Source organism: Spermophilus citellus (assembly GCF_964194105.1).
Source record: "Spermophilus citellus genome assembly, chromosome: 6".
NCBI classification, from domain to species: Eukaryota; Metazoa; Chordata; class Mammalia; order Rodentia; family Sciuridae; genus Spermophilus; species Spermophilus citellus.
Window position 1 is genome coordinate 31832827 of NC_138187.1, and position 17400 is coordinate 31850226.

The window sequence follows — 17400 nt, forward strand, 5'->3', positions numbered from 1 at the left end:
ATCACGATAAGCCCTATCTATTATTAATGTGATAAATGTCAGTATGGACATTTTTATATAAATGTGTAGCTTTTAAGGGCTGAAATGCTATCTCATTTCATTTGATGTTGAACACTTATTTATTTTATTTAACAGTAATCTATAAACTTTTCTGCCACTTGACCACTCTCTTATTTTAGGTGCTTACATTTTTTAACCATTTTAGGGTTTTGTCCTGTTCACTTTAGATCCTTGAATTTTCTACTTGTTTTAGTAAGCACTTCTGTCTTCCATTTGATTAAACATTGGTTCCTGTTTCCTCTAGCACAATTGTTAAATACAAGTTAAGGCCTGAGAATTCCCCCTCCCCAGATGGTTCAAGCAGCCTCACTGAGGATGGAGAGAGCTCAGATCCTCTGAGTCTTGTCTCTGGAGTGTTCTGGGCGAGCTTCTCACTCTCCACAGTTGATGACTCTTTCAAAGCCAAGTAACCTGCCCCCAAGACACCTGAGATATTCAACCTTAAATATGTCTTGACCTTGGTCTTACGAAAATTTGGATCCAACCTCACAGTTTTCACTCTGGAAAGAGTTACTGTTTTCCTGTTGTTGTGCTGAAAAGCAAAATAGAGAAAGTTTTCAGGGTAGTGTCTGGGGGGTCAGGTGGCATGGGATCAAGATTTCTCTTGGCCCCTAACTTTACACTTCTTGATTAGAGTGACATTATCTTGTTGGTTATGAGTTCCTCAGTGCCAGTTTCCTCCAAATTCAGCACTTCCAACTTTTGACACTTCACAGATACAAAATCAGAGACAAAACATCTCATTGTTTCACTGAGGCATGATAAGATCCTAAGTGCTTAAGGTGCATCAGGGACTAGACCAGGATGAGGAAAATTACAAAGATGTATAATGTGGAGGACACTTGATATACACACAAGCATAATCTACAGAGAGTAGTCTGGAAAAACACTTTAATGCTTCAACATCTGCTCATCATCTGCCCAAACAACCATTCACCAACCTCATCAGACCCTCCACACACCACCTCACCCTCCAATAGATTCCATATTACTTTGAATCACAATAACCTGTAAATTTGCCAAAATGCTCTCAAATATATAAGAATACTTTTAAAAAGAATCACAATGTCATTATCACTTTCTCCAAATCAACACTTTCTCCTTAACCAATCAAATAACTAGGACTCAATTTGAATAAAACCTGGATTCAACATTCAAGGAATTATTTGTAACCTGATGAGACAGACTCAGAAGACAGTGATGATATTCTATGGGGAGAGAGGCAGAGACAGAAGGAGAAAGAGAAAAAAAAGAATGAGGAGGAGGTAGAGGAAGAGAGGAATTGGGAAAAGGAAGGGAGAGAGGAAGGAAGGGAGACAAGAAGATCAAGAAAAAAAGGAGTATAGAGAAGAGATAAGAACAGAGGTAATTATAATGGGAGCATTTTCTCCTCCTTCATCAAAAAAATATGAAATGCAGGAGTGGGAGTTGAGGCAAGAACACACTTTTCTTCATTTATAAGCTCATTTTCTAATTTTTTGAGAGTGTGTACAGATAAAAATCCTGAATATAATTTAAGTACTTAAAGACATATTTTCTTTTAAATAGCATTCATCACATCTTAACAAGACAGAGAGCTCCTCTAGTGTAAAAAGAATGAAAAAATTCTGTAGGTTTCAATTCTTATAAGCAAAGTCACAGCAGGATTTCAATGACCATTCCACAAAAGAATCCTGTGTTTTGCTGCTTATGAATGTTTAGGAGACAACCCCAATTATGTAGCTTTTATAAATTTATGTCTCAATAACTTGTTTTCATCTACTATTGTGGAATCAGGTTCAGTAAGAAGAACAAGGACAGCATCAATCCTTACGTATACATGCCCTTTGGAAATGGACCCAGAAACTTCATTGGCATGAGGTTTGCTCTCATGAACATGAAACTTGCTGTCATCAGATTACTGCAGAACTTCTCCTTCCATCCTTGCAAGGAAACACAGGTCAGGACACTTTATGAAAAAGTAAGGTCCTGTGGGTAGTTTCTTGTAGTTGAGGAACCTATTTAAAGAACATATCTGCTCATTCAAAGAATCTCTTTTGAGACACTTGTGCGATGTTAGGCTTCTTGAGTTTTGGAGCTCTATATCTTTGGCTTTATAAAAAACAAGAGTTTAAAAGATCAGGTAGAATCCATTGAGATTAGATTTACATGCTTATATGCAGTGTTTTTGAACTTTATCAAAGTATAAACTCGATTTTCTTTCAAATGAGGATGAGGCTGCTTTACATATTTAATCCTGAACTGTGAAAATCATGTTTTGATGATGTCAAGTGCTGTTTTCCTCAACAGAACTTATGGAAATTTTGTGACAGTTTTTCTCAACTATTTTCTGAACATTGAAATCAACATAGTATTTTAAAATACAAGATATTTGGGTCATCTCCAAAATTCTAAAATCACTTGCCTAGAGTTTGACTCTAAAAGCTCCCTGTTGGTCTCATTCTGAGACAAAGTTGAGAAACATTGACATCAATCATTTCTTAAAGATAGGAAGGATTCATGCAGTTCAGCGTTTTCCTAATTGATCCAACCTTCCTGGAGTCCTGTTGCAGAAAAACTATTTTTACATTTCAATAGTAACTCTTTGAATCTTATTTCCCATTTTCCTCATTCCATTCTCATCTTTCAACTTCTAGTTCAGTCCCCAAACTCCTCTAAGTAGTCCTCCCATCTAATGCAAGACCCATTCATTCCTCTCTTTTGATATTGGTTACTCCAAATTTTATGATCATCTAAGTTAGTATTTTGTCCCAAAAGCATCCCATTTGGAGGCCCATTTTTTCTGTATATTAACTACATCATACCACTTAACTACATCACCTCATTTTTGCCCTTCATGAACTCTCAATGGTGACTTAGAGGGAAAATTGTTCTTGGAAGGATTCAGGAAATATTTAAGAAGAGACTTATTATTGATTTAGAGTACTTGGCTCTAAATTTTTTGCTTTTTTTAATTTTAAAATTTAACAAATGACACCTCTCTCTCTCTATCTCTCTATCTCTCTATTTCTCTATCTCTCTCTCTATCTCTCTATCTCTCTATCTCTCTCTCTATCTCTCTATCTCTCCTAATCTAATATCAACGTAATCTAATGTTTGCGTTTATATCTATGGAGAAAATATTTGTAAACAATTTGAAATTTAATAATAGTAATGTGTTACCTTTATGGATCTATGTGGAATCTCTCCTGTGAAGAATACACTTTTCATTGAGTCACACAAAGCAAGGTTCTGTATGGCTTATTTCTAGGGACTGATCATTTATTATGCAATTTCTTTCCCATTTGTTCGTGTTCCATATGGGAAAGGAGGAGACAGAATTGGTGACCATTTTACTTGAGAAGTCAGGGCAGTCAGGTAGCTACCCTCTAAGCAGGAAGGAACATAAATCTCAGAGAAAGTAGGTCTCTAGTACATCTGAGATGGGGCAGGTACTTTCTGCTAGCTCCTAGTATTTCCCAGATTGGAACTTCTCAATCTCCATGACAATTGTCTTCCCCTCTCTCTTGGGTGTGGAAGATTACTCTGTTGGAGGTACCCCCAACACTAAAGGAATGCCTCCATGAGCATGGGAATAAAGAATATTCAAAACTCTGTAGGACTCAAATGTTCTCCATTTGCACTACAAAGAGAAAGAGAAACTTTAGGGGGGAAAAGCATGTTGTTCCCTGAAGGTATTTTCCATCTTTAAACTTCATGGATTCTGCTCATAGAGTTCAAATTATAAAACCTGATCAGGGTTACCTATGGAACCCATCCATGAAGCAATCTGAGCAAACATCCATGAAGTTCACTTAATTTAGCTTTACAAATAAGGGTTTGAAATAATGCCAAAAATCTAGTTTAAATTATTTAAATTCATCTATTTTGCTGAATATTTTTTGTTGGTGTTAGGGAACCAAGGGCATCACACATGATAGGCAAGTGTTCTACCACTCAGGCTCATCATCAGCTGTTTTCCTAAAATTTAAATTACAAAGAACACAAGCCAACATTATTTTATCTCAGGCATGGTAGAAAACAGATGCTCATGAAATACTTCTTTAAATGGACAGAGGCATGTATGCTTTCATTCTACGATATTTGCAAAGCTTACAGTATAAATGTAAGGAATCCCAGACACATGAGGCTGAAAGTAGTTTTTGCAGGTTTGTATAGCTTTATTGTCTGAAATGTACCTTTTCCAATTCTTTCTGTTGTTCAGGCTTCACTTACTACATCTAAATATACTTGTTTAATGATTGCAGATACCTCTGAAATTAAGCAAGACACCATTTCTTCAACAAGAAAAACCCATTGTTTTAAAGGTTGTGTCAAGAGATGAGCATGGAAAGTAGAGTCTAAATCTCCCTAAAAATCTCTGCTCTGTTCTTCAAAGAAGATGTATCTCAGAACAAAAGACATATTGATTTTCTCTGTGAAGAAAAATTGGTATTGAAGATGGATTTATGGGTGGATGCTGCTCTTGAGTTAATAGGGATGCTGGACCTTTGCTGGGCTTGTTCAGTGTCTGTGCACAGTATTATGTGTTGTGTGATGGAAAGGAGGTGACCATCTGTGTGCCATATATGAAGATTCAGCCTCTCTGGTTTTGGGGGGATTCTATCCACCCACCTCTGCACCCTCACCTCTTCATATTGCCCTTATAAATTCTTAAACACTGTTTCAGTAACTCAAAAATCTGAGTACAAATTTTTTATCATCAATTCTTTCTTTCAAAACATGCTTTACTTCACAGGTTTCTAATATTAATCAACAAATTCTAATTTTATACTCCTTAAATATTCTTTATTGTCATGATTTACATATGTATTATCAATAAAAATAATGATAGAAAATGTCTTTATATATTTATCTCAATATTTTTAGAGCATCACTGAACTTCATATGTCTACTTTAAATGGGATTTGTAAAGGTTTTTCCATAATACTCTGAAGGATTATAGACACATACACAATGCTACTTGAATTCCTGCAACTCATTTAAAATAGTGAAGGTATACACAAACCACTTTATTCTTAAGATAGTCAAAGTATATCATGGATCTGGATTCTTGAAAATTTTTAGAGGTTTACCCATAATAACACTCTATACTTGGGCTAACTACAGGTGTAGTCGTTGGGTGATAATACCTCTCCTCAACACTCTCCTCAGAGCCTTAGCTACATCCTTATTCCGGAGAGTATAAATCAGAGGATTCAGAGTGGGAGTAATGATGCTATAGAACACAGAACCAACTTTGTCTTGCAGTGGAGTGCGCTGGGACCTGGGCCTCATGTATGAGAAGATGCAGGCACCAAACCAGAGAGAGACCACAATGAAGTGGGAGCTACAAGTGGCAAAAGCATTTCTCTTACTCCCAGCTGAACGCATCTCAATGACACTGTGCAGGATGAAGCCATAGGATGTAGAAACCAGGATGATGGGGAGGAGGAGAAGCACGATGCTACAGATATACACTGTGGTCTCATAGACGGTGACATCAACACATACCAACTTCACAACAGCTGGATACTCACAATAGAAGTGGTATATTTTCCGAGATCCACAGAAGGGAAAGTGCATCAAGATGACTGTGTGAATTAGGGAGTTCAGAGATGCCCCCAACCATGAGGTGAGGGCCATCATCAGTGCCACCTTCCTGCTCATGAGCACAGTGTAACGCAGAGGATGACAGATGGCAACATACCTGTCATAGGACATGAGAGCTAGCAGAAGACACTCAGCGCCACCCAGAGACAAATAGAGGAAGTGCTGGGTGGCACAGCCTAGGAAGGAGATGGACTTCCTGCCAGACAGGTAGTTGGTAGCCATCTTGGGGATGGTTGTGCAGACATGCATCAGGTCCATGAAGGAGAGCTGGCTGAGCAGGAAGTACATGGGGGTGTGAAGCCCACGATCCACACAGATGAGGAGGATGGTGAGGGTGTTACCACTCAGTGCAACAAGGTAGACCACCATGGTCAGGCAGAATAGGATAAGGTGGGTCGGGGAGTCGTCGAAGAGCCCTTCAAGGATGAAGTCTGCCAGAGACGTCTGATTCCTCAGCCACATGGTCCCTTCAAAGTCCTTGGGGAAACAGGGAGTGGAGACAAAGTGTGATGCCAGGAATATGGGATCCTGTGTACAGGGTGATAATCTCCCTTGATCCAAGAAAATATTTGTGAAGAGTCTCTATTTGTAAGTATCCAGAAACTGAAATTATTGAAATTCATTTTTTTCCAAAATAAGACAACCCGAAAATTTGTCATTATGATCATGGTCACTTGAAATTCCAAGACTCTATTAAGGGCCAAAATTTATGACTCTTCTTACTAAATATAGGCCTATGTGTATGTAATCATGTGTATGATTTGTGTTAGTGTGTGTCTGTGTTTGTAAGGTTTTTGGATTATGTTTCTTATTTTACCAGGCAGCTTATAACAAGAGCAGCTGAACCACTAAGATGTTTCTAGTTATGCATGTAATTGTTAATGGTTGCATTACAGAACTTTGGCCTTATTTCTTTGTGGAAGCTGGTTAAGGAGTGGTGTACTGCTGTCCTGTTTAAGTCTGATGTGGAAACTTAAAGTCTACAGGACAAGCAGTAGAAAGGGAAGATAGTACAAATCAGGGCAGACAAGAGACAGATGAAATCCCAAAGCATGAGCTGTGACCCCACAAGAAAAAACAAAAAGAGTCAGTCACCTTGCCTATAGAATTAGGCTCTAAGGTTCTTCTTTTTGTATTGGCTTTTTTGAATTCTACAAAATATTAGGGTTTCTTTTCACATAATTAAAAAGCATAAAATAGGCATCAATTCAGACCCCATACTTTCCATTTTCCTCCCATCCTCCCTTCCTCTGATCCCTTCCCTATACTCTGATGATCTTCTATTTATTTATGGTTTTTTTATTAGTTACTTGTGGTTATACATAAAGATAAGACCCAAATGGTATGCTCATACAGGCACATGGGAAATTTAGGTCAGATTTTTAATGAAGCTGAATGCACACCCCTACCCCAGAATTCCAAGAATCCTTGGGAAGGAAGAGCAACTGCAGGCCCAGCCACTGCTCCTTACCAGTGAGGTGTGAGCCAGCAGACCAGCAAAAATGTATTAGTACTACAGGATGGCTGCTTCCCTTCTGCCCTCTAATCTCCCAGTAAGCTCCTCTTGAGACCCACCTTAAACAGAAACGATGAATTAGAGGAAATTTGGTGAGATGTAGTTCATCCTAGCCAACCTCACACATCGCAAAGTCAGGGCAGTCCATCTTCTGATCTTTTGGCACACATGCACACCTCCATCAGTCAGGGTAACCTCCAAATACAAAAAGGATACATGTGTAACTAAATACAATACATCCAGCATGAAGGCAAACACATTAACCCTTTCTCCAGGAGAAAACCCAAAGTTCCTTATTTTGCCTAGCGGAGACATTCATTCCTCTTATACATGTGTCCCCTTTAATATCCTAGAACTTCAAAATATTCTGGATAATATATATGAAAAATGTTCTTATGGAAACAAAAAAGAAACACTCATTGCTACCACCCACGGGATAGAGATTCTTATTCAAAAAAGGGTTAACCAGTAGTTTGGATATCAGCTCCTGTTTCCTCACTCAGTCCTGCCATCTGCCCAATAGATCCATGAACAAACTGGACGTGGCATTAGGGGTAAAGTTTATCCCTGGATTCATCATGATAAACTTACACTCACCGAGGCCAATCTGTCTGAAGCCACTGCTGAATACCCATGGCTAACAGCAAAGACCATCATGAGTTCCCAACATCGCACCATTCCCTGAGGTGACCAGCCAGCCACTCTATAGCACATTGATGACATTGGACCACATTCAACATGAAAGGGACACTCCTTTTTTTTCTGGACTGGACACTCATTCTTGGTATGGATTTTGCTTCTTCTCCGGAAGTGCTGCTGCCAGAACTACCATCTCTGGACTCACAGAATGCTTTATTCATCATAAAGGTATTCCATGCAGCATTGCTTCTGAACAAGGAGCTCGATTCACAGCAAACAAGTGTGCAATGTGGCCTGGGTTCATGGGATTTGTTATACTTAACATAGGTCCTCCATCTTCCTGAAACACAGAACCTGATAGAATGGTGAAATACCCTTGGAAGACTCTGCCTCAAGCAACACCTAGGTGGCAACACCTCTCATTGCTAGAGCAATGTCTTCCAGGATGTGATACATGCTCCACGTCTGCATCTAATTTATGGTACTGCTTCTCCCACAGCAATAATTCATAGGATCAGACCCCCAAGCATTCAATGGATAGAAATAAGAGTGTGTTCTCTCCCTATAAGATTGATGTCTATGAACCACCAACATTTCTGTTCTGCTGCTTTAGAAAACTCTTAGCGACAAAGGGAGATATTCCTCCACCCAGACACTAAGTGATTCCATCTTCTTATGGAAACAAACTCTATCCACTGGATAGAGATTCTTATGCAAAAAAGGGTTAACCTGAACTTTGGATATCAGCCCCTGTTTGCTCACTCAGTCCTGGCATCTGCCTAATAGATCCGTGAACAAACTGAACATGGCATCAAGGGTAAAGTTTATCCCTGAGAGTTGAGGTTGCCACTTTAGGATGCTCATTATAGCTGAATCAACAGGTGAAGAAGAAGGTCACTCTGTGGCATGGAGTGATTGATTCTGACTAGGAAGGGAAACTGAGTTGCTACTACACAATACAGAGAGGAAGAGCAAGTGTGACATAGGACATTTTCTCGGTGCCTCTTCAAACTCCCAGGTCCTGTGATGGAGGGCAATAGGAAACTAAAGCCCAAGTCAGGTCACACTGATAAGGGCTCAGATACATCAGAGGTGAAGGTTTGTGTCACCCGACTGACCAGGAACAATGACCAGCTGTGAACCAAGGCAGTATGGACTGTGGAGTGAAATAGGATAGTTATAAAGACAAGTAATGACCACGTGAACAACTCTCAGGAACACAAACTGCCAATCTTTTGCATTTCTTCTTAATGCTGATAAGAATTTGTATATTGATATTACACAAATTAAGTGTTTATTTCATTGTCACCCTCCTATCAAACATGAGGTGTGGATAATATCTAAAATCATATCTCAGTATTTAAATAACTGGATATAAATGAAGGAGTATGAATCAGTAGAAACAGAATATATTTCATACAAAATGCAAAAAAAAGGATTTTTCTCCCTTAATGAGGAAAGGGTTCCATATTTTATATAATCTAGTAGGAAAAATATGATGATATCTTAGGTTATATACATAGAATAGTCATATCATATTAGGTTTAAGGATATTTTATATTGTCTTTATTTGAATAATGAGCAAATTTTTTAAAAAATGCATGAGTTCTGTGTTGACACTAAACAAAGCAACCATACCTATGTCCTGGGTAGATTTGTGAGTCAACAGATGACAAAAACAAATGCTGACAAAACTAGGTTTTTCACATTGATTCAGCCACACTTGCCAACCTGCCCTCTCTCCAGTTCTCCCACAAACACTAATCAGAATGAGAAGTTGATCTTCATGGGGAAATTAGACTCAAAAACGTCATAAACTAAGTAGAGCCTTCTATCACTTCTTATGTCTTTCCTCCTAAATATCTTCCTTTACTTTCACATATTCTTAATCACTGATGTACATTAACAGGGAAGAACCACCACCATTGAAGGAAAGTGATCATGACAATTATAAGAGTGAATACCAGTAATTAAAAATAATTATGTGAGTATAAAAAATAAACTCCAAAAATAAAAGCAAAAAACACAGGACTTAATGCATTCTGATCAAATTTCAACTCTGCCAGTAAAAAGAAGCTCACATTTATTTTTCTTCTGTCCTAGGGTCGCTCTAGGATTATAATGACAGTCATGTCACACTGTTATTTCCTGCTCAGCTTCTGTGGACTAAGAAAACAATTTCAACCCTGATGCCCCTGATTACTCCAACCCAGGCAAAATGATCTGCATAATTCTTTTCTACCTAATTATAGACACACATCTCTTTCTCTTTCTTCAATAGTTTCTGACTATCTCTATGAACCTCTTGGCATAAGTTTTCCATGATCTGGCTCTATTCTCTCTTCCTTTCTTAGGCAACCCATTCTTACGTGTACCCCTTAAGTTATGTTTTTCTCTATCTTCTCAGGAAACATCCTCATGTGATGATGAAATGTCACCATTGATTAAAGGATAATCTCACAATGCCCTAGTTTCTAATAAAGGCTTCTGAACACCTCAAGCCCCAACACTATCTTACCTGCAATTTGCTCTGCAGAGATTTTTGCACAGAAGTGAAATGGATTGAGAAAAACAGTCCTCCCAGCCACACATTGGCTATAGTTCTTCCACACAAGCACTTTCTGAAGTACTCCTCAGACTCCTCCCCTAACCCTGGAAGCTGCATCTTTTAGCAGAATATTAGATAGAATATTTGTCCAGCTCACTCATCATGGTTTGCACTAATTACCCTAGGATGGAGCATCACACAAACAATAGGACATGGTGTTCTGGGAGCCTCTCAAAATCTGTGTTCATTATTTTGAGCCCTGTCAGACAGATTAAGTAAATCAGAATGCATTTAGCCCCTACTATTTGGGACTTGGTGTGGTGCATGTGTTTCCTCTTGACTCTGAACTTATATTTGATCTTCCTTCCATTATGGTTGATAGCCTGGGAAATAGGAATGGCCATTCATGTTACCTGAGTAAGAGACTAAACATAATAGCAGGTTAATCCTCAATGCTCCCAGAGTCCAGCAAAAATCCACTTGGCAGTCTCTGTGGTTTTGATCACTATAGCACCCTCGTCATACATTTACCCTCATTCCCTAATAGTAACATACAAGTATGTATGTGTTATGCAGTTACTAAGCTCCTTGCATACCACAGAGATGTTTCCTCAACAGTAATCAAAGGGGTCAGAAGAGGCCAGACTGGTCTGACCTGAGCCAGTCATGAGGAAAGAGGAGCATGCTCCGTGAGGGATGAAACATCCCCCTGGTCCTCAGGCAGGATCTGTGATGTCAGCAGAGGTGAATAGAAATCTGAAGACCTGATGGCATCAGGGATTCCCACTCAGAAGACACACCAAATTTCTTCTGGGCACCATTACCCAAGATACCAATTAGTCTGTACCATGTGCACTGAAATGAGTATCCCATGGTGCTGTACTTGAAGTTTGTTTGCAGGGGTGGGGGAATTGGGTAATTTGGGGATTCTGGTTCTGAAGATAACATGGGAATACTCTCTCTAAAGGCTAGTTAATAATACAGAGTAACTGTTCCTACAGTCCTTGGTTTGTTTTGTTCATTACAGAATCCAGGTCTCAGTAGTCCCTTTCCATGCTACACTTTTGAAAAGACAGTCTGAGTGTCTTCTTGCCCAACTGCTTTTTCCCATGTGTTGTGTTATAGAAATGGCAGCAGGTAATTCCCATGCTCAGTCTTGTTGGTGCTTCCATTCTATGGACCACACAAAATAGCATGTCAGGAGAGGTAGAAAGAAGAGTGCATTTCCCTACATTTCATTTACTCCCATATTTTATTCACTCACTTCCCTCCTCTCATCATGAGTATATTTGAGCTATTCTTGTTTCTCTTTTCTCAACTCAGAAAATTAAAATTCTTTGCTTCACTGAGCTTATCTTGACTCTATATCATGGCTTGTTGTTTAAGTAGAGGAAACGTATTATCACTAGCTTCAAAAACTACAGGCTATTACTCTTATCTGGTACCTCCCTTTATGACAGAATATAGTTTTAATTAAGGCAGTCTTGGCATTTATATGATTTATTAATTGTTTGAGAAATATTTTATGAGCACCTGCTGCATTCAAAAACTGTACTGATTACATAGTGATTAACAAGTATGAGGGGTCTTTTCCTCCTTAGGAGTTACAGACACAACAATGTCAACATGAGTTGAGGATTTGTATTAATCAACACCCAATGCAAGTGACATAAGACAGAAGGTGTTGAATCTTTTTTTTTCTTTTTAGTTATGTCTAACATTAGGATTCATTTTGACATAATTACAAAGCCTGGAATGTAATTTGTCCCAATTCAGTCCACAGTATTTCCCTTTTCCTTCCTTTCTCCCTGTCCCTTTTCTTTCTTCTACTCTACTGATCTTTCTGCTATTTACTTTCAGGGTTTTTAAATAGAAACTTGTGGATATACATTATGGTGAGATTCCTTGTGGAATATCCAATTATGTGGTATAATCATATATGAATTTTTCATATATTCAAATATGTGAAAGTTAGTTCAGATTCACTCTGCTGCTCTTCCCTTATCATGTACCATCCCCCCTTCTCATTCCCCTTTATCTAGTTCACCTATCTCACTTCTATTTTGATAGAATCCCCCATTTTCCTTTAATCTTTTTCCTCTCTTCTTTTTTTTCTTATTTTGGACTAGCTTTTACAAATCAGAGAAAATATTCAATCTTTGGCTTTGTGAGAGATAGAGGTCAAGTTTCATTTTTCTACATATGGATTTCCAGTATTCCCAGCACCATTTATTCAAAAGGCTATCTTTTATCCAGTGAATGTTTGTGGTATGTTTGTCTAGTATTAGATAATTGTAATTATGTGAGTTTACCTCTCCATCTTCTATTCTGTTCCATTGTTCTTCAGTCCATTTTTGTACCATGCTGTTTTTTTACTATAGCTCTGCAGCATATTTTCAGGTCTGGTATTGTAATGCCTCCAGCATCACTGTTTGCTCAGGATTCCTTTGCCTATTCTGGGTCTTTTATCTTTCCAAAGGAATTTTAGAGTTGCCTCTTCTAGCTCTGTGAAGAATGTCATTGGTGTTTTGATGGAAATTGGATTGAATCTCTATAATACTTTTGGTGATACGGTCATCTTAATAATATTAATTCTGCCTATCCAAGAACATGGGATATCTTTCCATCTTCTAAGGTCTTCTTCAATCTCTGTGTTAAGCATTATATAGTTTTCATTGCAAAGTTTCCTGCAATCCACTATAATATTTAGTACCACTTTTTTCCAGGTTATTGTGAATGGAATAGTTTTCCTAATTTCGTTTACAACATTTACAGTTTTCTTTATTAAAGCATAGGAAAGTGATTGACTTTTGTATGTTTACTTTAGAAACTGACTTTACTAAAATTTTAAAAGTCTTATGTTGCTCCCCTCCAATCTGTAACCCATTGTTCATTCAATAGCATATTGTTTAGTCTCCAGGTGATGGAGGAATTTTTATTTTTTATTTTGTCATTGACTTCCAATTTCATTCCATTATGATCTCACAAAATGCATGGGCATATATCTACTTTTTTATTTTGTTCCAAGCTATGGGACCAACCAAGTTGTGTTTCAACAAATGAATGAATAAGAAAATGTGATATATCTCCACCCATAACCAATGGACCATAACCAATTCAGCCATAAAGGAGAATGAAATTATGGTATTCACTAGTTAATGGATGGAAAGGGAGACTATCATTCTCATTGAAATATGCCAGATACAGAAAACTAAAGATTAAATCTTTCTCTGATTTGTAAAAGTTAGTCTAAAATTTAAAAAAAGAGAGAAAAAAAGATTAAAGAAAAATGGGGGATTCTATCAAAATAGAAGTGAGATAGGTGGACTAGATAAAGGGAAATGAGAAGGGGAAATGGTACATGATAAGGGAAGAGCAGCAGAGTGAATCTGAACTAACTTTCACATATTTGAATATATGAAAAATTCATATATGATTATACCACATAATTGGATATTCCACAAGGAATCTCACCATAATGTATATCCACAAGTTTCTATTTAAAAACCCTGAAAGTAAATAGCAGAAAGATCAGTAGAGTAGAAGAAAGAAAAGGGACAGGGAGAAAGGAAGGAAAAGGGAAATACTGTGGACTGAATTGGGACAAATTACATTCCAGGCTTTGTAATTATGTCAAAATGAATCCTAATGTTAGACATAACTAACTAAAAAGAAAAAAAAGATTCAACACCTTCTGTCATATGTCCCTTGTATTACAAATCCTTAACCCAAGTTGACATAGTTGTGTCTGTAACTCCTAAGGAGGAAAAGACCCCTCATGCTTGTTAATCACTATGTAATCAGTACAGTTTTTGAATGCAGCAGGTGCTCATAAAATATTTCTCAAACAATTAATAAATCATATAAATGCCAAGACTGCCTTAATTAAAACTATATTCTGTCATAAAGGGAGGTACCAGATAAGAGTAATAGCCTGTAGTTTTTGAAGCTAGTGATAATACGTTTCCTCTACTTAAACAACAAGCCATGATATAGAGTCAAGATAAGCTCAGTGAAGCAAAGCATTTTAATTTTCTGAGTTGAGAAAAGAGAAACAAGAATAGCTCAAATATGCTCATGATGAGAGGAGGGCAGTGAGTGAATAAAACATGGGAGTAAATTAAATGTAGGGAAATGCACTGTTCTTTCTATCTCTCCTGACATGCTATTTTGTGTGGTCCATAGAATGGAAGCACCAACAAGACTGAGCATGGGAATTACCTGCTGCCATTTCTATAATACAACACATGGGAAAAAGCATAAAGTGGCCACTGGGCAAGAAGACACTCAGACTGTCTTCTCAAAAGGGTAGCACGAAAAGGGGCTACTGAGACCTGGATTCTGTAATGAACAAAACAAATCAGGGACGGTAGGAACAATTACTCTGTATTATTAACTAACCCCTAGAGAGAGTATTCCCCTGTTATCTTCAGAACCAGATCCCCCAAATTACCCAGTTCTCCCACCCCTGCAAACAAACTTCAAGTACAGCACCATGGGATACTCATTTCAGTGCACATGGCACAGACTAATTGGTATCTTGGGTAATGGTGCCCAGAAGAAATTTGGTGTGTCTTCTGAGTGGGAATCCCTGATGTCATCAGATCTTCAGATTTCTATTCATCTCTGCTGACATCATAGGTCCTGAGGACCAGGGAGGATGTTTCATCCCTCATGGAGTTGTTATGCTCAAATTTGGGACCCCCAAAAGACCACTAGAGACCAAGATCAATGTAAACAGCAAAGAGGTGTTTATTGCAAGCTATCTTGGTCCTCCATGCACACAGCAACTGGTGACACTGAGAGGCCCCAAGCCCAGAGTTTGCAGCAGTTTTATACATTCTTTGGAGAAGGCAGGGACCCCCACATACATCATAGCATCTCTTAGCACATCATCACACACCACGGGAAAATCAAATAAAAACTCTAAAACATGATTAGCACATTCACTGGTGGGAAAAAGTTGGGTAGGGGTGATTGGTCAGTACAAAAGGGGTATTCATTTGAACTGATTGGTTTAAGCCAAGGGGGGTGTTTGGGCTGAACTACATGGTTTCTCAACACTATAGACTACTGGGAGGGTCATCTGGCATCCCAGGTATTTTCTTGTCTCATGCTGATTGGTGGCTGCTAGGGGGTTGCTATGGATCCCCACCTAGCCTGACTGAGTCATGGACACCTGGCACAGAAGATCTCTCCTGTTATTTTTAGATAAACAACTTAGCAGGGTGGGAATGTGCCTAGGAGTGCTCTGTGTGTCTTTCCAAGGACAAAGGTCATGTCCCTTCCTTGGACAGGCTTTGCTCTGAGATAGAGGCTGATTTTTCATTCCCCCCATTTTCTGGAAACTTGGGAAACAATCATGGTTCCCTCAGTTGGGGGCCTATTTGGCCAGGCTCTACATCTTGGTAAACACTAATCTCAGGAGACCATCTTCAACTTTCCAGACTCACTTAAAATGGGCCTCCTATATCCATCCAACCTGACTCAATTTACCTATGTACACTGTCTATCCATTTCTGGCTTCATTCCCCCTAATTTTAGGAACTCTTTATTGCTGTAAGGAGAAGGGGCAACGGCTCGTTCTGGCTGCTTCAGAGCTGAAAAGGGGTGTCGGAACATGAGGGGGCTTGACGACATGGGGGATGATGTGGGGGACAACGTGGGGGACATGGTTCCCTTTTAGAAGTCAGTTCCATTTGAAATCTGGTTGGTGAAAAACAGGTTGTCATCTGGGGATGGGTGCTTCTATGAGAGAAATAAAAACCATGAGTACTGAATAAATGTTGCAGCAGCTGGATCATGTCACTGTACAGAAGTTCCCTTACCAGGCTTTAACATCCCCAGTTATTAGAACAGTAAACATAACATTTAACTTTTAGGGTTACAGATGTCCTTCCCCTTAAGATACAGTTTAATAATTTAATGTCATCTGATCTTGCAAAATCCTTTTACTAGTATGACCTCTGTGTCTACTAGAGAAACCTTTAATTCTGTTACTTAGGGCTGGATAATCATATTACCAAACACCAAGCCTACCTGTGTAGGTTAGGGATATCTGTAGGCCTTAAACTAAAAACTACTCTGTCAGTTCCATTTGATAGTTATCAGGCATTCCTGCCTAAGAATCTCTTTTGTGGACCTGCGACCACTGACAGAACAGGCCCAGCAGCCTGTGGAAGGGCAGAGCCACCCCAGCGCCTGCAAGGTAGGCAGACCTGCGACCCACCAGCAGAACAGGCCCAGCAGGCCAGCAACGTGGTAGATACATCGCCCCGGTTGGGGGAGGGACCGAGCTGCCGCCCTTGCCTGCTAGGTAGGCGGAACTGCGACCACCAAAAGAACAGGCCCAGTGGCCTGCAAAGGGGAAGAGCCACCTCAGCGCCTGCAAGGTAGGCAGACCTGCGACCCACCGGCAGAACAGGCACAGCAACCCGCGGAGGGGCAGAACCACCCCCCCCCCCGCCTGCAAGGTAGACAGACCTGCAACCGAAAGACAGATCAGGCCTAGTGGCCCGTGGAGGGGCAGAACTGCCGCCTGCACCTTCAAGGTAGGCAGACTGCTACCAACCGGCAGAACAGGCCCAGCGGCCTGCCGGCGGGATAGGCACATTGTCCCAATTGGAGGAGGGGCAGAGCCACCGCCCACACTTTCGAGGGAGACTTTGCAACTATATTAGAGCAATATAAATATACAGGGGGAAAAGTCAATAACACAACAGTTTCACCAAGCAGAAAGAAATACGAGCAGTATGAAAAGACAAGGAAAGAAAGGACCACAAGCAATGCAGGTCAATTCAACGTTAGAAGAGGTAATATCTGTAGCAGATGGAATGTCAGACAAAGAATTCAGGATATACATGCTTCAGATGATCTGGAGTCTCAAGGAAGACATTAGACAGCAAAATCGGACAATGAAAGATCACTTCGACAATGAATTACATAAACAAATCTAAGAAGCAAAAGATCAACTATACAGGGAGATAGAGGTTATAAAAAACAAACAAACAGAAATCCTAGAAATGCAGGAAGCAATAAACCAACT

The 17400-nt window shown here is 39.3% G+C and overlaps 2 protein-coding genes and 1 pseudogene across 3 annotated transcripts in view; 2 read left to right on the forward strand and 1 right to left on the reverse strand.

Annotated features, from left to right (window-relative positions):
* LOC308652248 (cytochrome P450 3A19-like) overlaps positions 1–4397 on the forward strand; it is a gene marked incomplete at both ends in the record, with an annotated part of 57411 nt that extends 53014 nt beyond the window's left edge. The window contains 2 exons of the mRNA XM_081300024.1: positions 1837–1999; positions 4308–4397. Coding sequence (XP_081156150.1) covers positions 1837–1999; positions 4308–4397 — 253 coding nt within the window. The remainder of the gene's footprint in view (positions 1–1836; positions 2000–4307) is intronic.
* LOC308651214 (cytochrome P450 3A9-like) overlaps positions 1–17400 on the forward strand; it is a 596726-nt pseudogene that overhangs the window by 548571 nt on the left and 30755 nt on the right. The gene's annotated exons all lie outside the window — the stretch shown is intronic.
* LOC308650645 (olfactory receptor 2AE1-like) lies at positions 5164–6114 on the reverse strand (the record flags this gene model as incomplete). The annotated part of the gene is made up of 1 exon (XM_081296829.1): positions 5164–6114. The coding sequence occupies one exon, from the start codon at positions 6112–6114 to the stop codon at positions 5164–5166; it is 951 nt and encodes a 316-aa protein (XP_081152955.1).